The sequence below is a fragment of the Arvicanthis niloticus genome, chromosome 3, assembly GCF_011762505.2.
Source record: "Arvicanthis niloticus isolate mArvNil1 chromosome 3, mArvNil1.pat.X, whole genome shotgun sequence".
NCBI classification, from domain to species: Eukaryota; Metazoa; Chordata; class Mammalia; order Rodentia; family Muridae; genus Arvicanthis; species Arvicanthis niloticus.
In genome coordinates this window covers 90,300,717-90,327,306 of record NC_047660.1, presented here as the reverse complement: position 1 = coordinate 90,327,306, position 26,590 = coordinate 90,300,717, and the positions used below count along the sequence as shown (strand labels likewise).

General features: G+C 37.2%; 1 protein-coding gene across 7 annotated transcripts in view; it reads left to right on the top strand.

Annotated features, from left to right (window-relative positions):
• The window catches only part of Nrg3 (neuregulin 3), a 1,008,622-nt gene that overhangs the window by 949,706 nt on the left and 32,326 nt on the right, over window positions 1–26,590 (top strand). For all 7 annotated transcript variants that reach the window (XM_076931501.1, XM_076931500.1, XM_076931499.1 and 4 more), the window contains exons 5-6: window positions 17,331–17,433; window positions 24,217–24,343. In XM_076931501.1, the coding sequence (XP_076787616.1) occupies window positions 17,331–17,433; window positions 24,217–24,343 (230 nt within the window). The remainder of the gene's footprint in view (window positions 1–17,330; window positions 17,434–24,216; window positions 24,344–26,590) is intronic.

The window sequence follows — 26,590 nt, the reverse complement described above, 5'->3', positions numbered from 1 at the left end:
TAATCGAAGTGATTCAGATATGGTTTTGGACTATTTGGTTTGTAGTTGAAAAACAAGGTCTCAAACAAAAAGTTTCTGTCTTTGGAAACTGCTCTACCATGGCCATCAAATCGCAGTTATCATAGCCTCTGATATAGAAAATTAAACACTGAGTTCAGCCTGAAAATCTAAAATACATTGATGTTTCTCTGCTTAGGGCCATGCAGGATAAAAAACCAAATGTCTTTAGAACTCGTGGAATGCAGCCCACAGGTTACCACAGGCACATGGGTAGGCCTTGGTGTGGCATGTCTCCAAAGACTATGTGTCCTGTGGACTTTATGCTGTTATGACTACTGCTTTGCTTGCTGCCCTCACACCCCTCTTAATCTAAGGATTATATGAAAACTCTAAGGGAACTTCCAGTTCTTCACTGGACAGTATCTCTGGCATTCACAATAGTAATGCTTAATCTCTTTCATGTATTGCTACAGGACCAGATTAATGATTCAATCACTACTTTAGAGAAGAATGTAGAGACTTAGATTTTCAGCAATCACCACCTTTACTGGCTGGTTTTGTGTCAACTTGACACAAGCTGGAGTTATGATAGAGAAAGAAGCTTCAGTTGACAAAATGTCTCCATGAGATCCAGCTGTAAGGCATTTTCTCAATTAGTGATCAAAGGGGGAAGGCCCCTCATGGGTGGTATCATCCCTGGGATGGTAGTCTTGGGTTCTATAAGAAATCAAGGTGAGCAAGGGAGGGGAAGCAAGCCAGTAAGTAACATCCCTCCATGGCCTCTGCATTAGCTCCTGCTTCCTGACCTGCTTGAGTTCTAGTCCTGACTTCCTGTGATTAGGAACAGAAATGTGGAAAGTGTAAACTGAATAAACCCCTTCCTCAACTTCCTTCTTGGTCATGATATTTTGTGAAGGAATAGAAACCCTGACTAAGGCACCACCACCCTTGGAGTTGCTTAGTTACGACTGTATGCTGGTTTGGGAGAATAATTTGTTTTTTTACTTGTAGTATATGATGTTATTTCTTGTAACCGTAATGTGTATCTTGTAGTCTTGAGAAACACTATTTTTTCATAGTTATTAACTAGAATAAACTAAAACTTGTAATTTATAAGTATTGTAATATATATATGTATATATATAATGTAAGTACAATACAAATATTGAAATATACAATATAAAATTGTGATTTTATACTGCTTGAAAGATTTTGCTGAGATATATAAGTCATGGGAAAACAAGAATAAAGTATGAGGGTTGTAGCATCCATCAACTATGTGTATGTGTAAGGTTTATATGAATGGAGGGTTGGGGCATCATTCCTTCTATTTATCAACTTTGTGCATGTGTAAAGTTTGTGTCAGTGGAGGTTTAGAACATCATTCTTTCCATCCATCAACTATGTGTATGTATGTATATGTGTAAGGTTTGTGTGAATGGGGGCTGAAACATTGTTCTTTCCATCCATCAACTATGTGTATGTTTGTATATATGTAAAGCTTGTCTGGGTGTGTGCTGGAACTTGCTCTATCTTCCAACTAAATGTGTTTATGTATGTATGTGTAAAATATTTTGAGCCTGCTTGCTGGAGCTCTGCTCTAAGCATTATATGTGTGAGTATATATATATATATATATATATATATATATATATATATATAATCTGTTTGTAGATTTATATGCATGTATGTAGGAGTATATGTATGTATGCACATATGTTTGTGTGTATGAAGTTATTAGGCTCTGCTCTCTCTCTCTTTCTTTTTTCTTTGTGTGTGTGAGTGTGTGTGTTTATGAATTTTCTCTCTTTCCTTTTCTTTCTCGATGGCCCCTGGTTGTTATAAGAGTTTATAGATTTCTTCTGGCTACAGGGAGTGCCAGCCCCAGTAAATTAAACTTTGTTCTCTCAGAAAAAAAATCTGCTTAGTAACTTCTCTAAGCAATGACTGACTTTGGCAGGAGCCCCTGTTGTTATCTAGATCCACTCCTGTCAGTGGCTCTAAGCACTGCCTCCCAACGGCTGCCTGCCTCAGTTTATCCACCACCTGGATGCCAAAGTGGGCCATTGGCATTTCTCTAGAAATGAATAAGCATGTCGACAAGCTCATGAAACCTTGACATACTTAAATGACTCTTGGTAGAAAGTTGGTTCAAAAGTTTTGGATAGAACTGTTGCTCCTCGTGTTGTAGGATAAATGAAAACAATAACATACCCACTTTCATTAGAGACAATATGGACAGATAACCATAAAACTTCATACTAAATTTCTATTCACTTCTACTGTAATGAAATGCTCATAACACTTTACTAATGTGACTGAAAATGTTTATCTTGTTTCTGGATATGTGCTTAAGATATTCTTTGCTTCTCTTACTCCTTGAAATTATAGTCCAAATAGACTGAACATCACTCTTTAGATGTCTTGGGGCTTAACTTATAATGGTCTTGAGTGAAATCATTCTTTCTTTCCTAAGTTCCACATAATAATACATTGGCACCACTATAGAACTGGAGCATCACTGTATTCCCTGCTGGATTACAATGTACTTCTTTACTTTACTGGGAAAACATCACTGAGTAGTGATCCTTAGTCCTCTTGTTCTTTGACTAGGAAAATGGAATAAAACTCAAAAGTCTCCAAATTTTAAATGATAAAATAATGACTTGTCTTATATCTTCTGTATTTTAGAATCTATAGACTTCTAAGTGTACCATGACATTCAGTATTGAACATCAGAAATTCATATAGACTTTAAGACTGGTCAGTCATCCTATAGTTATATCTCTTGTCAATTCTAGAGACCTATATATGTTAATATTTCATAGTCCAGTCAAGAAGCTTATCATTAAGAAGGTTTTCTAATGGCTCTGTAATTAAATAAAATCACTGTTTACCAATGACGCCTCCCTTTCCTTGAATCCTGGCAATTATTTTTGTGTAGTGTTGGCTGTAGGAAACTTACTGATGAGGTTTGTATGGGTTCATGAGGTGTTGGAAAGCTGACAGGCAAAGAAACATCCAATATGAAAATTAAAAGAGGAATCACTTTTGCTCAAACTCCCCGTTATCCACACCCGTATCCATACCTATGAAATAAGCACTTTATTTAATTATTTTTATCTGACATTTTTTATTTGTGCTTCAGCATGGTCCTTAGTGTACCAATGTTCACCTAAAGTTTAGTTACTGCAAGCTTGTAGGACTACATCCTATCAACCAGTACAACTACATCACAATAAATACATAAGTGTCCATATGACTTCACCTTATGATAAAATACTATACACTCATTGCAAAGGATGCAATAGATGCATGAGAGCTAACACTTCAACATTTCCATAATTTTAATTCTGTTGCACATTTGTAAAAGTATGTTAACAGAAGGAAAATAGATTATTCATAGCAGCATGCAACACCGTGATTAAATCTAAAACCATTATACTGAAAAATTCCCTTACCATAAAAATAATACATGATTAGGAATCTATGTATATAAAGTTTCAAAACACATACGGTTACTCCTTGGTGCTTGAAGTCAATGCTATTGGGTATGTATAGACACAAGGTATTCATTGCTCTAGAAGAGGTACCCTATCTTCTGGGAAACTGGTGATATTTTGTCTCTTGATATAGGTATTGGTTACAAATTTGTATATATTTCTTCCTGTATTATAAATTGATTATGCATTTTATCATTGTACAATTTAATATGATGTTTACTCTAAACGACAGTTTGAAAATTTGAAAGAAAAAAAATCAAGGAGAAACTGGTGTCCTTAAGAAAAAGGATAGAAAGTTAAAGATCATTCTTAGGTCAAATGAGTGATAGGGTCATGAGCAAGCTAGGCCTCTGACAAAATGGGAGCTGTGAACCTATAGAGGAGGCCAGTTGGTAAAACTGGAAACAACTCAGAAAGTGGAATGATAGGGGTGATAAAATGCTGAGGGGCAGGGTCTGCAGCCAAGAAATTAATTTCCAGTTCTATTTGATAAAATCTTCAAAACTAGTTTAAAAATGAACTTAGTTCTCTATTATCAGCACCTAAACTACAAAGAGAACAACACATTGGGCCATTTACTCTTGATGTTGTTTTAAGGAGGTCAAGTGTGTCTTGAACTGGACCACAGTGTGCACTGTGAGTGTCTATTTCATTTATGACTCACAACTTGTTTGCTTTTGTGGAGATTCAATCTTATAACCAAATCCAACTTTTACAATAGACCTCAGTCCTGTGGGAATGACCCATTAAGATACTAATGATTATGATGATGACATAGCAGAAAATATTGATTCTTTATATTATGATAACAGTCAGAGGCTCAAGGCTTATGCTCAGTAAGTGTCCCTTACGAAGTACTCCATTCAGTCTTTCCGGGATCAAGTGAAGATGAGACTACCACTTTTATAATAGATACTGAGCCAAGCCAGGTTAAATAGAATTGAATAAATTCCCATTAGTAATTATGGAGAGAGTTTTGAAAGCAGCTGGTACTGTCTGATCCTCTATCTCCATTGTTCAATGTGGTTCCTAATGGAGGTCAGGTGAGCACTTTGGGTATGACTAACTAGTAAGTCAAAGAGTACAATATAAAATGCACATGATGAAAAAGACTTAAGATGAAAATAAGTTACATGTGAAATATTTTAGTAGAGTTCTATAACAATGATCTGCTGAGTTTAAAATTTGAGATATATTGGGCACCTCATTTAGCATTTAGGATATGTTCTGATAATTCCATTGCATGCACAGAGTGAAGTAACACAAGCAAGTATTATAGGCTAATCAATACCAATAGAGATGGGATCAAGAGGGAATAATGATGACATGTATCAGGTATTTATAAAACATACTGTAGTCTTTTAAATAAGCATATTTATACACGTGGCATTATACAAACTAAGCAGGTTTATTTATATATTTAGTAGTATGTCTGTGTGTGTTTGTGTGTGTGTTTAATGGATATGTGTATGTGACAAGAACTTCAAAAAGATCACATATTTAAAAGAGAATAGGGAAGTACATAAGAAAGTTTGAAAAAAAAGTAGTTGAGAAATCTTAACAGAAAAGTCTCAAAACCTGTAAGAAACAAAATACTATGTCTATGTAGCTTGGGGAGAATATCTAGTCTACACATGTGCTTTGTGACATTTTATCTTTACCTGATTCAGAACAGGTGTTTATGGGATCTCTGGGATGCCAAAGCAGGATGGTGCAGACCTTCAAGGCTTGGCCCTATTGCTGAGGGTGTGCTTAGGTGCTTGCAGGGGTCTTACCACTGACTGAAGCCAAAGACATACAGATCTCTCACTCCATCTCACTAGGCTGCAGGAGCTGATGGGTCATCAGGGAAACTACAGGGATTTGGTTTTAACTTTGGACCAAGATGCTTTTCTGTGAATCAAGATGGAAATGATTTTAGTGTGTTAGAATCCCTACCCCCATCTAAATAGGTCGAATAACATATTATTCCCATAAACCTTTTCATCAAGATCTTACCATTGATCAGAAATATCACTATCACTTCTATCACTGGAAGTCATATGTCTTGCTCTGAGAATGTGGCTGTGTGCTTGAATCCTGAATGATCAGCCCACTGAGAACATCTTCAGAAGAAATGGACGTCTTAGGCGTTTCAACAGTGAAGTCAGATGACACAGACAGATTTTCTCTCAGCATTGAAAACTTACTGATAGCTTTTTTAAAATTTTCATATCTGCTTTCTGCCTAAAGTTTATTTGGAGAAAGAAACAGCACTTGGAAAACCATCAAATATTAGACATATGAAGGAGGACCCAGAGCACTTTCCCATTCTGATTCTCAAACTACGCTTTATACCATCCACTTATGTGTAGCCATCCAGAGCTGTTACCACCTGTGAAAGGAAGGAAAAGTTAAAGCTTATTATGACTCTGAAGGTTTATGATGGGCTGGGAAAGGAGAAGCAAAGGAAACTGTAGGTTAAGAACAAATGTGTTTATAGATTTAAATTGCCACTTCTTTCTACATATCAAATTTAGTGGATGATGCCCATTTAATGACATTTTGCATGGAAATAATACAAACATACATTTTTAACACCAGCATTTTATTGTGACAGAATTAATTTACACATACATATACATACGCATATACGTACACACATAGGTAGATAGATAGATAGATAGATAGATAGATAGATAGATAGATAGATAGAGATAAAATATTAAAATGTTCTTTAAAGCACAGAATGAGTCGTCTCTGGAAGGGATATGGAAACCCCTGCCCAAAATGTCTCACCTTCTTTTATTAGATCAACAGGCAGAGTAGCCACTGGTAAATCCCATCAGGTAGCCAACACTGAAGCTAGTCAGTTAACCCAAGACTTCTGAGTCACTATGCTATGCACTATCCTCGCTATGGAGCTAGCCAATTTAAGAAGGAAAATGATAGTTGTCTGGGGTTCACAGAGAGAGAGAGATTGATCCATTTTGGACACACAATATGAATTATAGAAGGTGTAAAAGTGAGTGTAGGAAGAATTTTCAGCCATCATAGTATTTATCATAAGTACATATGTCTTGGCTGGCTTAAGAGGTATACTAGCTTGCTAGGGATGCTGTGCCAAAATGCCATATAGTGACGGCTTAGAGAAAAGAATTTTGTCTTGTTCTGTGGCCTGAAGTTTAAGATGAGTGGATGGCAGACTTGGTTTTCTCTGACGCAGTGAAAGGAAACAATGCTTCCTTTCTCCAAAGCCTTGGTCATTTTGGGGGCTCTTTGTCTTCTAGATTGGTCATTAAAGAGTTTTAATCTTTCATGATTAATTCTCTTCTCTCTCATTCCCACCTGTCTGTGTGTGTGCATGCGCGCGTGTGCGCATACACACACACACACACACACACACACACACACACACACACGTGCTCACGTCTCTCCACCTCTACCCTTTTGAAAATGATGCAGTAATGATGGATTGGGGCACTGTTTCATGACCTTATTTAAACTTGATGATCTACAAAGACATGATGCCAAGTTCATTTGGACTGTTGAAATAATATACCCAAATATGGTAATTTGTTAACAAAAACTTGCTCCTAACCGCGATGGAGGGTGAGAAACCCAAGGTCAAGGTACCATTATATCAAGGAACTGGAGAAGGTTTGCTCTCTGCTTCTTAGATGGTGCCTTTTTGTATGCTTTTAAGTATCGAAGGTGACAAGGTTGTTCCTCCAACCTCATTTGCGGGAAGGACCTTGGTCCCTTTAGCAGATTAGAGCCTTCATAATCAACTCCCTTCTGAAGGTCTCAGCTTTTAATATTCTCTGCTAGGAATTGGATCTCAGCATAGGAATTTTAATTTGGAAGAAAGATATCAGTATTCTGGTCAGAGCATATATTATTGAAATAATGTCCTTTTGGAGGTCTTGGGGCCTAGTGCCTCAGCATTTTTTGGGGACACAATTCCATAATAAGCTTTGCATAAGATCAAAGATAATTTTGGATGTTGACATTTTATTGTAAAGTAATTAATCTTTTCAAAATATTTTTAAAAGGCACCTTCCTGCTGATAAATTCCAATAGCAACAGAATGAGTTCTACACAAAGAAAAGTTGGGGACCGGACTTCCAGAAGGAAATAATTGGGTTGGCTGTGGAGCCTTACTGGATGTCCACGCATCTCTGCACTTGGCTAGATGTACTGGTAGTCCCTGAACTCTTCTGGATTTAGATATTCTCTATCTATCTATCTGTCTGTCTGTCTGTCTGTCTGTCTGTCTGTCTATCTATCTATCTATCTATCTATCTATCTATTATCTGATATATTTTATATATATTCTGAAAGCCCATCTTCCAGTGTTAACTGTGAACTCAGTGGGGGTTTTTGTAATTTGCCTTCAGTCTCTCTTCTATCTTTAAGTGATTTTTAATGAGTTTATTAGACCATTTAATTCATTTTTAGTCATCAAATTAAAACATGCCAATCTCAGTTTCTAAACATTTGAGATATTCATTTTATTCTCTTGACTGACTAAGGTAAATTTGTAGCTCCCTTTAAACTCCTAATATTTTAATCTGTCACTAAAATTTGTTGATATTTCAGAACAAAATTCAGAAGGCCTCCTTTATCCAAAAGTAATTAATGTTGAAATAAACCTACTTTAATTTTATCTTGTTACAATGAGGACATCAAGTCATAAAGTCAGAGACCAACAGTCAAGGAGAGCCTGACCTACACAGATTATGAAGATGATTTGACGGATTGAAGCAAGTGTTAGAATTAGGCAGTGACGCGTGCTGCTGCAGGCTCCACTCATAGTATGGCTTCATTAGTAAATATTGTATTATGAAGATTTTGCTTCTGTATGTAGACTCTTAACTGCAGGGCCTCACCAAATGAGTATTTGGATAAGGAGTCCTGGTGGTATTGTTAGGCTGACTTTTAGAATAACAAAGAAATTAAGCTTTCATTGTTACCTAGTGACCACACAGGGTCTGATATGCATATGTTTAGAATACAGTTGTCCAGCTGGGATACCATGGCTCCTGCATATGACTACAGTGCTTGTGCTCTCTCTCTCTCTCTCTCTCTCTCTCTCTCTCTCTCTCTCTCTCTCTCTCTCTCTCCCTCCCTCCCTCTCTCTCTGTCTCTCTCTGTCTCTCTGTTTATGTGTCTATGTGTGAACATGCACATATGTGTGAAAGGTTTTTTTTTTTTTTTTAATAAGTTCTCTCATTTCTTCAGGATTCCTTATTTGTTTGTGTTATTTTCTTTTAATGGAGCTATCATACAAACCGAACACATATATTGTTAGCAGGAACACATCCTTGACACATTTACATCTAACAGCTTGGTACCATTTCTCTTAGCCTAATTACCTGTGTTTTAAATGTATACTCGACATCTCTCTTTTGATATTCTATATGTTCTTGAAACTAGTAAGCTCTGACTTAGGTTTGTCTTTCCAGACTACTCTAAGCATCCTGTGTCTAGAGCATTGTTATCCTTTAAGTTTGTTCCCTCCCATTGCTACTTGCTGCTGTGTCAACACCTACCACAGCTTACCTGAGCTCATGTCATGGCCTCTTATCTGGATTCTGCACTAACTTCACCAAATCACCTTCAAGTTTATTCCTATATTATAAGAAAAAATATGAAGTGAATCTTCCAGCATTCTTCTCGAGTACTACAGTCACTTCCTGTGATTATGACACATTCACTGTGTCCCTGTTGCCTCTGTGTAACTCTGCTTTCTCTAGCTTTATCTCAGCATCTTTGTATGCATTGTTTCCCATACCTGAACAATGGCTACTATCCTATTATTTGTGTCTCAAACTGTCTTCTAAGTTACATTTACATTTCACCTCAGCAATGCTTAGTTCTCCGAAACATGGGGTTCCCGATAATAAATAGACCTCTGTGGCATGATGTCTCCACCTAGAGTAAGCACTTCCTATTCTCTTATGTTGGCTTAGTTGTGGACTAAGCCTGCTCTGGTGGATTTCTAAGTCCACAGTGAGGACTGAGGTCTATTTCTTCTTTCCCTTTCATCCTTACTGCAAACACTATGGTTGCATAGTTGTGACACTACAGGGGAGAAAATTACATTTCTTACATGGAGAAGATAGTGAAGAAATATGTAACTCAATACAGTCTGATATTTCATGTTTGGAGAAAAATGAGAGAATACTTTGTTCTGGAAGTTATGTGATGAAGAGAAAACAACACCTTCTTGGGTTGAAAGTTTCGATAGGACTAGGGCCACATGTCATAATAGAAAGAATGTCTTTACTGCATAACTTCAAATCTCATTGTTCTGAGAGAACTTGGAATATATGTCTGACTTTTTATTAAAAAAAATTATTTTTTATTTTGTGTATATGAGTATTTGCCTCTACTTAGGTATGTGCAGAGCATGTAGTATATATAGAGTCCATCAAAGGGCATCAGATGCCCTGGACCTGGAGTTAACAGACAGTTGTTTCATACCATGTGGGTGCCGGGAACTGAACACTAGTCCTCTAGAAGGGAAGCCAATGTTTTTAATCAGCGAAGTTTCCCTATTCTTTGACATTTTTCTATTTCCCTTTCTGAAAGAGCTTTATATATTTAAGTGCCATTTGGCCCTATAAAATATTTTAAAGGAACTGTATGTTTCAGAATCTTCTAGAGTTTTAGCACTAGGCTAATTGTATGTTTAAAAAAAAAACTATGAGTAACCCTATTTGAATGGGGAAATCCTAAAGTTAAATAAAATTCCAAAATTATATTGATAAATGCCAAAACTCAAAAAAAAATTGAACTTAAATACCCTTGTGTATAAGCACTGCTTTGTTGACTATAGGAGTCTGATTCACAATGACTTAAAATTATCAATGATATATTTTTTAAAAATGGGATGTTTTACATTCTTGTTTACAAGATTGGATCTATCATGAAGCTAGCAAGGGTGTTTTCTAAGATTTTACAGCGAACAAAGTCTTTGAAACGGAAGTAGAGTCTTTTAAATGGTTGACAATGCATTCAATCTGTAGGAAAGTCTATTTGACATCATCTCCACAATACACACAGGTAATACCACTACTTTCTGTTGGATGAGATAAGGTCAAGGACCTTAAAAGTCATATAGTTGTGATGACTTATTAAGGCAGCCAAAACTAACTTGAAATCCCATTTGGCTGGCTCCTAGGTCCTTCCTTGCTGCCCATGAGTGTTTAACTTTCTATCAATCAAAGGCACCAAATGGGATCATCACCTAGCCACATCTGGGCCTATCAATTCATTTTAAGCCTTTAGTTGTTTAATTTCACTCTTGGCTTAAACACAGAATTGGTTTGATTGCATTTCCTAGGCTACTTTTGAAGAATTTAAGTTGTAGGGAATATGCATGTATAGAAGGCATTCATGTTAGTGGGAACAACCTGATTTTTGCCTTGTTTTGTTTTGATGAGTTTCATCATCTTTCATATTCAAATTTATTATTGGTAACAGCAGGAAGGGGCCAGTTGTCTTATGAAATGTATATGCGTGCTGCTGCAGTCATCTTACTACAATCTAGCAAGATGGAATGCTGTGGAATGTTTTGCTTTTAAGATCAGTTGGACATTTAATAAACCTACAAATGTGGGGGTAGCAAAGATGACAAATGTTTGGAAGGCAAAATGCTCCCAACAAGGTCTCTATGACATCCCTTTACTTTGAGCACTTTCAAACTTAAAATGTTCAATCCAGCCTGTTAAACCATATAATAGTCCCTCTTCATTTACTGGGAAAACAAAATACGCTAACATCTCTCTTAGGTATACTTCACATTTTCCAATATTCTTCCATGAGTCAGCAATTAAAATGTAAATGAAGCATAAGAAGGGTGGGTGCTTGTGAAACATTGGTTTGAAATACACTTTCACAGGACAAAGAACTGGAAAGTATGCAAGCAAATTTAAAGAGAATCTATGGCAGATAGTCTCAGAAAAAATAAAAAAGAAATAAAACAGCTTCTTTCCATGCAGATTTTGACACAGGAGTGATGGGCTTGGTACGGCAGTTGGCAGTTCTGGGGGAGAAACATCAGAAAGCAGTGGTTCATTTCACTTGCTCCTGGAATCATTTAAGGACATTGTGGGAGGAGCTTAGAAAATACTGGTGTGAGAAAATTTGTGTTCTTTAGCCAACCCACGTCCTGCATTCTGGCTATGCATTACCATCAGCTCCAAGCACAGCCAGGCTCAAAACTCCAAACAAACTGAACTTCAAGTCAGTGCACTTGTGGGATATGCTGGGACCAGCACATAGATTTAAAGCTTCTATTGGTAGACCATGCTACAGTGATCTCTGAGACCCAGGCACAATTAATCTCATCATATTCTATGTGGAACAATATTCTGTGAAGAAGACTTTGGGAATACAGAGTCGCAGTGAAGAGGTCAGGTTCATGAGAAACAAACCCAACCTTGCATCCAGGGAATATCAACTGAAGAGTAAGTGGGTCAGTGATAGGTGGTCCTGACGAACAGTGCCAATGCTCAGAACTTGGAAAAAATAGTGTGATGATCAGAGGTACTGGACCTTAGTTCTCTTTAAGATAAGAGCCAATGCAATCAACTTAAATCAGACTATTAGTGTAAAATAGAGAGATGCATGTTCATTTATTCATATAAGCATCTGAGAAAGTCGGTTGTAGGAACTGAGAAAACAATGCTCAGCCAGTGAACAAATGAAAATTCAGGGTCTTGAATCAGTGAGGCTTACAGCCACAGCGCAAAACCTCTGAGATAGTTATAGTCAACTTAGGGCATCAGAAAAAAGAACATTAACAGACAGAAAAACATACTACAGAGAGAGGAGAGGAAGAGAGGGAGCAGAAAAAGAAAGAGTGTGGCAGAGAGAAAAAAATAACAGACATCAAAATTCCATAGAATGAACTATCAGCCATTCTAGGAAAAACTAGATGTCATATCATGCACTTTATTCATATTCATATTCATATTCATATTACTTTTAGTCTAACAGGGAGCCATTTGCATGTGTAATAGTGGTATATATAGTAATGACCATATATGTGAATATAAACATAAAGTACATGTATATGTATGACATAATTTATATACTATAAATTCATATTGCTTGCGGTGTATAGGAGGGTTTATGGGAGCATAATTTTAAAAGGAATCATCTGGGTTTTATTTTATATGCTGAAAATTCTTTGTTGTCTCAATATATTTCCCATTTTAATTTGTCTCCCTAGATTTAATATTTTTACAGCTATTACTGAGATGATATATACCTTATTGAAAGTGTTTAATATGATACAACATAGCATAATTATCTACCAATGAAAAGTTCATTGAAATTAAGATAATGAATATATCTACAACTTAAATACTTTTTATTGTTGCTCTATAATCCTTCACCCTTTCCTTCTCCAGACAGTAGATATCCACTCCATGTGTCTGGCAACGATTTCCAGTTTCTACACTTTTGTTGGACTAGATGTGGACAGCATAAATCTATGTTAGACATCTTATTCTGAGTAATTATTTTGACATCCATCTAAATTACTTATTACTTCCCTAATTAATTTCTCCTTAGTACTAAGGAATGTTATACAGTAGGGATATACCACGATATTTTTTTTGACAGGGTTTTTCTGTGTAGCCCTAGCTGTCCTGGAACTCACACTGTAGACCAGGCTGGCCTCGAACTCAGAAATCCACCAGCCTCTGCCTCCCAAGTGCTGGGATTAAAGGCATGCACCACCACTGCCCAGCTATGATATTTTCATTGACCTATTTTTGGCTGTTTGGAAAATTTTTATTGGGGGTTACAAATAAAGGTGTTTTGTGGATTTGCATAAAAAGTAAAACCACCTTTTCATTAAAGTTGGTTAAATACCTAGGAATGGAATGACTCTATCATAAAGTAGTGTTATCTCTGTAAAGTTGTTTTTAAAGAGTTATGTCATCTCTATTGAAAATATGAATATCCCAGGGATCTCATTGATCCATATCCTTGCCATAGCATAGTAAGCACTGACTTTTAGCTGTTTTATTAGGAACCAATACTGCCTTATTATAGTTTATTTGAAATTCTCTTATGTCTTGTGTATGCTTAATCATTCCACATTCCTTGAGAATTTATTCTCAAAAAAAAAAAAAAAAAAAAAAAATGTGGCTACTTAATCATGACAAGTTCTCCTGAGAATTTATCCTCAGAATAGAATCTACTCAAGATTTCCATCTCAAAACGTGGTAGTGTATTAAGTCATGAGAATGGCTTATATTTTATGTTTAGGTCTCATGTTGAGCGTTTGTTTTCCGAGACTGTGCTTTTCCTACTCATTTTCATAGTGACATCTGTCATAGTTAAGGTTTTCATTGCTGGGAAGAGACTGGGGCTTTTTATAAATGAAAACATGTAATCGGGGCTGGCTGACAGGTTCAGAGGTGTGGTCCATTATCACCATGGTGGAAAGCATGGCAGCATGCAAACAGGCATGGTGCTAGATAAACAGCAGAGACTTTATATCTACATCCTCAGGCCGCCAGAAGGAGACTGGATTCTGAACTGGGCAGAAATTGAGCATATTTACAACCTCAAAGTTCACCCCCAATGACGTACTTCCTCCAACAAAGCCAAACCTATTCAGCATCTGTGAAGAAAATACATAGTATGAATCAGTCTATAATCTTCATTTACAAACATTTTAGAGTTTGTGTCTTTTATGCTTCAAAGTTTTCAAATCCACAATATTATGATCTTTTCAAATGTTTTCTTTTAATTCCATAGTTTGAAGTTTTTTAATTTCATCTATTATTTTAGATATTTTATGTTTGCAGGTTTTTTAAAGCTTATTTCAGTGTAAAATGTGAAACCGTGGTCAATAGCCACTTTCTGGAACTTTCTGCTGCTATTCTAGCAATGCTATTTTAATTTTTTATTATGAAAATATTTTCATACTTTGGTAATAATTAGAAACTTATTTCTAGACTCTTATATGTTCCTTTTGTTTTCTTTCTCTAGAATTAGGCATTTCTTTGACTGCTATAACTCTTCCTACAATAAACCCTCTGTTCTCCTTATTTTAAAAATAATGTTATACCTACTCTTTATCTTTTATGATTCCATCAAACATTTAAAATTAGCTTTTCAGTTTCTATAATAACAGCAAAATATCTCCATGGTATTTAGTTTTTAAGACACTATCTCATTGGGTATCTCAGGTTAGCCTTAAAACCAAGTTCTTTTATCAGCCTCAAGAGTGCTGGGAATACAGATATATGTTACCAAACCCAGCAGTTTCTGCAACATTGCACTCTGCCACCCTAGGAAGAATATGGCTTCTGATCATAACACATATGTCTTTGTTTCTATCCTTTCAACACTCTCAGTCAGCCTTCAAACTTTTCAACAAGGCCTGCATATGTTTTGTCAAACTTATCTGTATAAATTTTATGGGTTTTGTGCTGTTATGATGTTTCCTTTTCAAATTCAGCTAATTTCTTTCTATTCAGTATTCTATACAGGCAATCTTATTTTTCCCATATTTTGTGTACTGTAAACATGCTAACTTCAGCTACAAGCTTGCCTACCTCCTTTGTAGATTCCAACAGACTTCCTGCACTGATGTCCACAATATCTGAAAAAAATTTTCATCCATTGCCTCAAATAGAATGTGTTTCTATTTGTTTCCTTTAGTCCGCTGACCATAGCATAAGAAAGTGCCCAGTAGAAGTGATGAAAGCAGCAAGCAGTCATTATTGTCCTCTTAAGGTCAAAGAATTCAGGTTTTTATGACAATATATGTTTTTCCATTATATGTGTATGTCTAGAGTAAAGCTGTTCTCTCTCTCTCTCTCTCTCTCTCTCTCTCTCTCTCTCTCTCTCTCTCTCTCTCTCTCTCTCTTAATGAGTATTCTGGCCATCAGATTTTTTCCTTAACCTGATAAAATGTTCAATCACAGAAACACTTAGGGTCTACACTTGCATTTCCCATGACAACTGCACTTACTTGTATTGGACTAAGGTTTGGATATGTTACTATATATTCTTTTCTAGCTTTTTATTAATAAAATGTTATCTGTATGATAATGAGTGCTGTTTTAAGTTGTGTCCAGGTTTTTTATTGAGATGATACTGGCCTAGTAGAGTAATTCAGAGGAATTCTATTTCTTTAATGTTCAATGATGAGAAGACTCCATTGTGAAAGAGGAGAAAGTGTAAACTAAGGAATTAGTCATTGGTAAAAGTAGAGTATTTTTTTTTTCAAAATGAATAATTCCCCAAGTATAATATACACAAGAATCACCTGAAAATTCATTGAAATTGATCTTGTCTATGTCCAAGTTGTTCACTACAACCATCCCTCAAAAAGCAGGTGAGCCAAGTGCTGAGCACTCGTCTTCCAATCAGGAAGTGTTTGCTAGATCCAAAACATCAGAAACACCTGAGAACTTTTGCAAACCCAAAAGTTCTGTGCTCACTGAGGTGTGCTGCTCAGTAATTCACCAGGAGCAAGTGAGGATGGCCTGTCCTCTAGAAGCTTTCAAGGTGATTGAAATGCACACAGAAGTTGAAGAACAGCTATATAAATTAGTGAGAAAGTAGGGAGAAATGGAGAATGAAAACATAAGGAAGTAGAATGAAAATGAAGAACAAATATGCTGATTTTGGCTGTTACTTTGGAATGTTGGACTAGCTTCTCTACATAGGCATCTCTTAGGACTTGTGAAGTATCCGAGAGTCAGGGAAGTGTCAGTGAGTTAGATGTTTGAGGACTGTTGAAACAGATGGATGAACCTATATGAATTACTGAGTAGATGACATTGTAAGGAGTTAATGCCCATCTAAGAAACCTGATTTTCAGCCTTCAATTCTTACAAAGTATCTTCCCCATAACATTATCTTCTAGGCATGCTATGAGATGCTCATGTTGTTTTGATGGTTGCTAGTTTCTTGAATTTGCATGTGGGTATGTTGCCAAATGAACGAATGGGAAAATACATGGAAACAGTTAAAGAGAGTATTTTCAAGTGGGTCAATGATTGTAACCATGTCCTATGGTGTTCATGCTATTTAAAGAGAAAAATGAAAACAAAAAGAATGACAATTTGCAAAGGGAAAGTTTTAGGAATGATGGATTTAACACTCCTGGTAAGGTGTAAGAATTGTTTTAGCAGGCATATTTTTAAAAAGAAGTTGAGTGTAAATTGTAGTGACTGAAAATATTTCTTACTTGGTGTGTTGTGTGATGACAAAAGACAAGGTAGCACATTGGTATAGAGGTTGGTGTCCACTGGGTGAGAACATGGACACAGAGATAGCTATAGTCATGGTAAACATGAGTTTTATATAAATAATTCAATATTAGAGTACTAGAAAGATGAATAATGACAGAACTCAAAATAAGAATGAGATAACACAGAAATATGAGCAATGCAGAATATAAACTGAAGGTTGTTATTTGCATCAGAAACGCAGAGGGACACTTACCTTCTAGGTCAATAAATAGACCCCCACTGCAGTTACTAAAACATATGCTCTTACAATTTTCAGAACTCATAGAATTCACTTATAATATTTACTAAGTTGTTATATGTATAACAGTGAGAGTACTTATGTGTCTGAACAGATATTTAAAAAAATGAAAAGTAATAGATAGTTATGGTATAGCTCTCTACAAAGAAACAGAATCATAATATCTTCCTCATGTTTTTCTCCTATTCACAGCAGGAACAACAACCAAAACTATTGGCTTTGAAAGACTCCTACCAGTTCAGAAGAACTGAGCTGGAGATGGCTGCCTCTGTGCGACAGTCGCATCCATTCTAATTCTGTTTTTCAAATTCACAGAGAGTGAAGACGTTTATCAAAGGCAGGTGCTGTCAATTTCATGTATCATCTTTGGAATTGTCATCGTGGGCATGTTCTGTGCAGCCTTCTACTTCAAAAGCAAGTAAGACCATTTCTCTGATGCTTAAATGTTCCTTCTTTAAAAAAGATCTTTTTCTTTATTTTTTCAGTTTCATCTCCAAGTAGAGGGATTCTTTGCACAAATAATGACCTGCAGAGAATTAAGGCCTTCTATGGACCACAATGAATGTATACAGGCATGTGGTTGGGGGAAGGGTCCTCAAATACACACTGTAGGGAAATCTCAGATACACACAGTGATTATTTGCACAACTTGATCACCTGTCTGCATTAAAGGCTCAATGGCTGCCATTAAAGAACTAACTTCTCAGTTGGAACTGGGGTTGGGGAAAGGGATCCTCTGCCATGAACTTAAGTGCTATCTACCATTCTCCATAGAAAAAACTTCCCGGGGGGGGGGGGGAAACTACACAAAAGTCTCAGTTTACTTTCAGTTTTTGCCTTGTATTCATAAAATTTAAGCCACATTAAGGAAAGAACACACACACACACACACACACACACACACACACACACACACACATATTGATTCAGTTTGGAATCCAGAACTTGAATATGCTGTGAATTTTGCTTGCCAAGAGACTATCATCAGGTGAAGGGACTGAATGATGACTCATAATGTATAATTAAATGTATATTCTATGTATGGAAATGTGTTCATAATGCTAGATTTAAATAAAAGAAAATGGTGGAATTATTTATGGAAATGATGTCATTTCCAATTAAAATAACAATTGCACATCAAATGTGTTAGTCTTTTGGGTTCTTGAGCCTTGGAGATATTGGCTTCAGTTTTACACCTGTGGGCTGCCTGAAATCATAGACAACATGCAATTGCTTCTCTTTGAATCCCTGTTTTTCTGTCCATTTTCTCTTCCAAAAATGGATACGGTTTATACTACCTGTCTGTAAGTCACATGTGTCGATCTTTAAAGGTTGCTACAATTATGACTTTAAATAAAACATATTGGGGCATGACTATGTGATTAGTAATTATTATTTCAACAAACTTTTTAAAATGCTTTTAGAATTTCAGAAAGACTATAATAACCAGACATAAGTTTACCATGCATTCTAGACCTAGTTCCCCTGTTATTAGAGCCTTGTATTAGCATGGTTTTCTTGTCACAATGATGCCCAATAATTGTACAGTATAACTAATGTCCTTAGTTTCAGCCTTCCTTAATTTTTGACATAATGTCTTTCCTCTCCTCTCCTCTCCTCTCCTCTCCTCTCCTCTCCTCTCCTCTCCTCTCCTCTCCTCTCCTCTCCTCTCCTCTCCTCTCCCTTCCCTTCTCTTCCCTTCTTTTTCTCTTTCTTTCTTTCTTTCTTTCTTTCTTTCTTTCTTTCTTTCTTCTTTCTTTCTCCTTGATTGGTGCTCTTATCTAGAATACCACATGACATTTTCTGCTACATCTCTGTAACTATTATCGGTGACAGTGGTGATTTCCAAACATGTGCCTGGCACACTGGCAAACTTTTTAGTAATTAACTCTCAGCCCTGCATCATCACAAGTTGTGTTGTTAATGTATTTTTCAGCTTCAATTTCCCTAACAAACAGGTGGAGGAGTCAGTGTTTAATGGAAACACTGTTTAGTGCCAGATTCCTCATCGGAGACTTAGAGGACCAAGCTGATGGAGAAGCACACACTGAGACAGTCTTCTACCTGCTGTAGTTGAGGAGTTATTGGAAACTTATGGCTGCTGTGGGGCAGGGTGTGGAGAGTCAGTTTTCTTCAAGAATGCTCATCCTCAGAGGTTATCCATACTCCAGTCAATGGTCCGACACACATGTACATATAGAAAACACTAAGTTGACTTGACTTAAAAAAATAGAACACATGAATACGGAAGGGAAAATAAATGGTAGGATATGGTAGAGGAGGAATCTTGGAGAGTATGGGTGTGGATTTGATCAAAACATATTAGAGAATGTATGAGTATTAAATAATGTCAAATAAGGTGGAGAATAGAAGAAAATAAAATAAAAGAGCTATAAAAATTACAATAATAAAAATCAAAAGCCTTTCCAACTGGAATATTATTTCTCATCAGAGATCTGAAGTGAATTGTCCTATGTTCCTGAGTCTAATGACACCAAGTGCTAACTCCCCACTAACAAAACTGAATGTCCACTATTACACCTGCTTCCTTTTCTCTAATATTAGAGATGAAAGAATTGACTTGCTCTTCATTTTGATGCATAAAATATAGATTCAGTAAATCATTTGAAAGCCCCAATTCTAACAGGATCTTAAGAGACTTTTCATTGTTCTCCAGATGAGTTCACTGGAGCATCCATTTGGTATACTGAGATGTAACCTCTGGCTATAGAGAGCTGGGGCTTTACCAAAAGCTCCATGCTCACAGTCAGTTATATTATATGTTCCATAACAACTCTGATATTGCTGCCCCAGTCTTTTTTTAGTTACTTATTTATTTTCTATCCTGATTGCAGCTTCCCCTCCCTGCTCTATTACCAATCATACCTTCCTTCCCCCCATCCACCTAACCCCCCCCATGTCCTCAGAAAAGAGGAGCCCACCGTTGGATACTAAGCAGCCATGGCATATCAAGTTGCAGCAATACTAAGCACATCTTCTATTAAGACCAAACAAGGCAGCCCTGTTAGGTGAAAGTGTCCCAAAGACAGGCAGCCAAATCAGAGACAGCCCCTGCTCCCCCTTTAAGAGTCTCACAGAAAGAACTAGCTCAACAACTGTTACATATGAGCTACTCAAGTCTTTCCTCCCTGTCTGCTACACTTGCCAATACATGACCTCATCACTTGCTATCTTGGCAAGTGTTACTACTCTAGTTGGTGGCATAAACCTGGGGGAGTAGAGCCTAAAACTGAGGTGGACTGAAGTCTCATGCAACAGTCAACTTTATTCATGGCATCAGACAATTTATATTTTAAAGTTGTTAAAGGGTTTAAGCAAGGAAGAATGTGCAGAGTTCATATGAGGACAACCAGTGCTTGATAGCATAGTCTGGATAGCAATAGCAGATTATGGGTAATATGATGTAAACCCACACCTGGGAGGAACATGGGAGCACATTTCAAAAACAACCTATGTTGTGGAGGAACAGAGGTCACAAGACTGTGACCTTAGTTTGTGGGAGTTTTCTAGCAAGATCTTAGAATTTCCCTCACATAACTTCATGGATTATGTTCTGACATACAACCTCACATATAAGGTAGAAGTATGGCTCAAACAAAAATGAAGGTAGGCAACATGAGGTAGCAGAAATGAAGACACCTTACAGTCAGAATGTTCTGGTGGGGATAACTGAATCCTCTAGCAATGCCAAAGAACAGTCGGACAGGATTTCTAATCATTCCCAATGAGCCCACATGGTCCAATTTACAGACTGTATGATGATTCATTCATTCAAGCTGATACCTTTTGCTTCTTTGGTTTCATTGGAAGCTGAATTCTTAAAGGAGTTTCTCATTACTTTTAACCTATAGAAGGAAGAAGGATGAGGTTTCCTGTACTAGTCCTTAGTGAACTGAAAATCAATCACACAGCTCAACTCTAAAATTAGTTTCATGGTCAGGAGAGAATATGTGCATAGGTAGAATCAGAGATGAATTATCAAAATCTGTAAAATAGTGGAAAACTTGGGAATTAGAATTTCCATTAAACACAGACACATACACACACACACAGAGAGAGAGAGAGAGAGAGAGAGAGAGAGAGAGAGAGAGAGAGAGACAGAGAGAGAGAGAGAGAGAGAGAGAGAGAGAGAGAGAGAGAGAAAGTCAATAACATCCTGATTCTTTCTATGTGCTGTGGTTTGTGTTAAATATTCTGGGTTGATGTGTATGTTCTGATCGACTACGGTTATCTTCTGCAGCAACAGAAGTCTTTGTTCCAAGTTGTCAGCATACAATACTAAAAATTGCTTTCAAGCAACCTGCTTTGTGATAGCATACCTGCAATAGTAGATCAATGTGATACTCTGAAGATAGAACCAAAGGTCTACATTGGATTCAGAACCAAGCCAGCTTCAAAATGCCTCATGAGACTTGTTGCTACCCTTAGTGAACCCAATTCCAGTTTCTCCCATTCGACAATCCCCATTTCCTCACTTACAAAGGAAGTAACATCACACACACCCAATATATTTTCTGAATATTATCCCTATGCCAAGGTCTGATTCCTCAGAAACCCAGCCTATGACACTAGAAATGATAGATGCCAACTGGATTGTGGCATCTACTCTTCTACTATGGCCATCTCCTCCTAAGGCATTGGGCCAGAGATACCTATGACATGGTAGTCTGCTAAGCCTGGGTTGTTATCTTATTGAACTAGGAGCATTTTAGGGTACATGCACAGACCTTGTAGGTAGTGACTGTTTTCAAAGTAGAAAAACAAACCAGTTAGATGTTTGTCATTTCCTTTGTTCCCATTTGCTAAGGGGAGGAAAAACAAAAACAAAACAAAACAAAAAAACAGACAAAGAAACTAGAATAATCCTTGTACTTGTGAAAGAAGAAAACCGGGAAAGAGAGGGATGGTAAAAAACCAAGACATACTTCAAATGAAAGGTCATTTGTTATGAAATATTACTGAGTCAGGACCTCTATAATAAAAGTGTAAAAGAGTGATTATGAAAACAGATTCAAGAAATACATTCAGATTATGTATGAGTAATATTTTCATAAAAGTATACTTTTCCAATATCTGAATTATGCAATTACAGAAAAGACAGTGCTCCTACTATTTTTATTTTAGAGATGTAACTGAATGTGTACTTTGTGCTAAACCTTCTTATATTGCTTCATGATGGTTCACTTGGCTTCTCATTTCCCAATATCCAGTTTGCTTCTCAAAAGAATTCCTTCCCCCTTTATGTGTCTGCTATGTGCTCCTTAAATGTTTATGAGATGAATTTATTTTTATCAACAGACTATAAATTTGTTGTTAAGAAGTTGATAGAATATTTTAACAGGACTAAAGCAGTTGAGAGGGTTAGACCTAAAAGTCCTCCCCCCTCCCAATAATTGAAAAGATAAAAGAAATATTTAAACAGACAACCACTTCACACTGGGGTTTAAATTCAAAGATGCTCATTACCTCTGAATCTTTTAGAAAGTACCAGTGTTGTGTGAGAGAAGCAATTAGTACAATCTTTTATCTTTGGAGCAATGTCCTCATTCTTCTGTAGTATCTTTCCACAGCACGGAGCATGCTGGGTAACAAAAGGAAAAGAGAGGAACATTTTGCCTGTAACTGCCTTGGTACTCATGGGAGAGAGCTCTTAGGAATGCAACTCACAGAAAAAGGAAAGGGCTCAGGGAAGTTTAGGTAATGATGAGAATAATGAAATGGGCAGAGAGAAGATCCAGGTCAGCCTCTCCTATAACAGAGACCATGCTCTGAATGCTGCCTGCCCAGGAAGCTTGTCCTGTAAGAGTCGTTTTACCAGTGGGTCTCTACAGGGCTGAGACCTGCAGAAGCAAACTTAAGAGAATGATCCTGCAGGTACATTTGAGTCTACTAGGGATTATATATAATTGCTGTGAAAGCCTGGAAAAAGGAAACTAAATAGACAGTAGTTTGGTCCACTGTCTTAGGGTTTTATGGCTGTGAACAGACACCATGACCAAGGCATTTAAGAACGTTTACTTGAGACTGGCTTTCAGGTTCAGAGATTTGGTCCAGTATCATCAAGGCAGGAGCATGACTGCAGCCAGGCCAGCATGGTGTAGAAGGAGCTAGGAGGTCTACATCTTCATCTGTAGGCCTCTAAAAGAATACTTGCTTCCAGGCAGCTAGGACTAGTCTATTACAGTCCATGCCCACAGTGAAACACCTACTACCAGTAAGGCCATACCTCCTAATAGTGTCACTCCCTGGCCCAAGCATATACAGACCATCACATCCACCCTTTCTGTATAGATACTGAATAGTAAAAACAATAATCAATATATGCAGAGATTTTACGTGGAAGTTCAGAGTCCTAGAGAAATCTCAACTTCTCCATTTAGAAGTTTAAGGACCTTATACAAGTGGCTGGACAGCTCTGAGTGGTGCTTCTGAGTAGAGTATGAAGCAAGACTGAGTGGATTAAAACCCTTCTTGTCTAAATATTTTTTAATAAAGTATTTTATTTCACCGGGCAGTGGTGGTGCATGCCTTTAATCCCAGCACTTGGGAGGCAAAGGCAGATATGGATTTTCTGAGTTTGAGGCCAGCCTGGTATACAGAGTGAGTTCCAGGACAGCCAAAACTATACAAAGAAACCCAGTCTCAAAAACAAACAAACAAGCAAAAAAAAAAAATTATTTCGTTTCTTTGTGCCTTGTGCCTTGACATTCTCATCTAAATGCGTATAGTAGATTACCTCATTACAAAGGTTTTTTGTGGAAATAAACAAAAAAATGTATTAAACTTTATAACAATGTGTTTCAAATTACTGTGTAAACATTAGCTTATAAGGTTAACTCTGTTGGAGAATGGTTACACAGTTCAATGGGAGAGGGTGTGATTAGCCTGCATGAGATTCTAGATTTGACCTTCAGCACAACACCAGAAAAGAAAAAGTTGACTGCTTTATTATTTAGGATCTTGGTACAACCACCACTACCAACAACAAAAAGCTCTTCAAACAATAGTATGTGCATAAGGTACATATATTGGAATTGTATAAATATTAGCATTTTAAAACTATGTTAGTCAAGCCCTAGCTCCAAGTTTTAACTGCGGAATAGAATGTGGATCCTTTTAAAAGACCTTCAAAATTAGCATAACATCTACACAATATTAATCCACATATTCATATCTGCAGGAAACAAGCTAAACAAATCCAGGAGCACCTGAAAGAGTCACAGAATGGGAAAAACTACAGCCTCAAGGCATCCAGCACAATGACAAAGTCTGAGAGCTTGATGAAGAGTCATGTCCAACTACAAAATGTAAGCTGCATGTTGACACAGTCCTTTTGTTGCCCACCCCAGAAGTTTTAGGTACAGAGGATGTCTTCATTAAGGTTTCATTGTTTTGAAGAAACACTATGACCATGGCAACTCTTATAAAAGAAAACATTTAACAGAAGCTAGCTTACAATTTCAGAGTTTTAATCCATTATTGCCAAGGTGGGAAGCATGGCAGTGTGCAGGCAAATATGGTACTGAGAGTTTTACATCCAGACTGGCAGACACCGGGAAGACACTGGCAGACACACTGGATGCTATGCTGGGCATCTTGTACATCTGAGATTCAAAGCCCATTCACAATTACACACTTCCTCATTCAACACCACAGCTACTCCAACAAGGGCACACCTTCTAATAGTGCCACTATCGGGCCACTCCCTATGGTCTTATGGGGGCTAATTTTATTCATATCACCACAAAGGGAATAAGTAATCTGTGAGCAGAGTTGTATAATTTGTTTGGCACTGTAGCAGTATTTGCTTAAATCATCTTCTAGTTCTGTGAATGTGTGTGTGTGTGTGTGTGTGTGTGTGTGTGTGTGTGTGTGTGTGTATGAGTGTCTGTCTGTCTGTCTGTCTGTCTGTTAATAACTGGCCTCAGACAAAGACAAGCATTTTGATTGTTCTATAAACCACTTTTGGCCTTTATTTTGTGTCAGATATATGTCTGAGATACAATGTCATACTTATGGAAGGTGATTCATATTCCAGTCAGATTATAAAAAGCAAGAAAAGTTTGTGGTTAGGGTTAAAGGAGAAATGAGAAATATGGTCACAGTACAGCGTCTTCTAAGAGCAAGACTCTGAAGCTGTATGTGGATCATAAGTCCAGAAGGCAAACACACACTCTTTCTGTTTCATTCTTTGGGAAGTACTTTTAGCCATTTGTGAGTTACATTGCAAAATAATGAATTAGAGAAAATGGGATGCTATCTAACACATGCGGAGATATCCTTGTAGGGTTAATTCTCTGCCCCCACATGAGATTATGCTTCCAGATTCTGAGGCATAAAATGAAAGAACAAAGGCCATGGTAAAAGCTGGGTGTTTGAGGATAATAGGCAATCACCCAGGACGCATGCATGCCCTTCCAAATGCCTAAATTGCTGAGAATTTGCACATCATTTGTGATTCTAAGAAATCATTACGCAAAAGTTGCCATTATGATAAGTGTAACAGATGTACTTAGCTGATTTAATGTGAAATTCATAAATCTGAATTGCTTCCCAGCAAAGTTTCCTTAAACTTTTATTCATGGCAACATGCAGGATTGTTCTTTTCAGAAACAGAGAGAATGCCTTTGCTAATGATTTCTGATGAGCATAATCCCAGCACCTTCAACAACCACCATGATGAGGGGTTCAGTTCCTTAGCAACTGGCCCTGTGAAAGATAAAGCCAGACACCTGTTGAAGCGGAAGGAATAGACTGTAATCAATAATGTAGCATCAAATGGGAAAAGGGGTCCAACATGAACTGTACTTCAATAGGTTAAACAGTGGCCAGGCCTTGTGAAGGGAGGATGATGGGCCTAAAACAGGGCTGAGCAAGGACTTAATCAGAAGCAAGGAAACAAGAGTACAAAGGGTTGGACAGTGTAAATGCCACCAGGCAGCTGTGTTGTCTGGTTGACCAATATTGGGGTCAGAAATCTACCTTTCTACAGGGCTGGGTGAGAGACCCTCTCCCATTTCTGATGATTGCATTTCAAAAATGGCCTCTGGGTCCTCAGGAAAAATATGTTAGCATAAGAGATCTATACATATGATCATGAACCCTTTTCAGAAAATACTTTGGGAAAAGAATCCAAGGACCTCTCATTAGGTTTAGTAGGAACAACCTTGAAAGTCCTTTCAGGGTCCTTGAGTTCTATTTTAATTCCAAGCAGGCACTTGAAGAAGGAAGAGTCATCAGAGGAAATCAGAACTGATCTACTGGACTAAGTTAGTATTTGTTCAACTCTTTTAGGATGGGGTCAACAGGTAGATAAAAGCATCCATGGTGTGAGGCTACAGTTTCTACAGGCTATATGCTATAATTAATGGAAAGAGGCAGGTGTGTAAGAGTTACTGTTTTCTATATGATTGCCATGCACTCCTTTGAACTAACTGTATAATTGTCCACAAGGTCAAATCACTATAGCTTCTTCATCCATCCAGTGTAGTAGGCACTCTGCTTCTTCTCTATTATTATTATCAGTGATATTCAAAGGAAAAATTTACTCATGT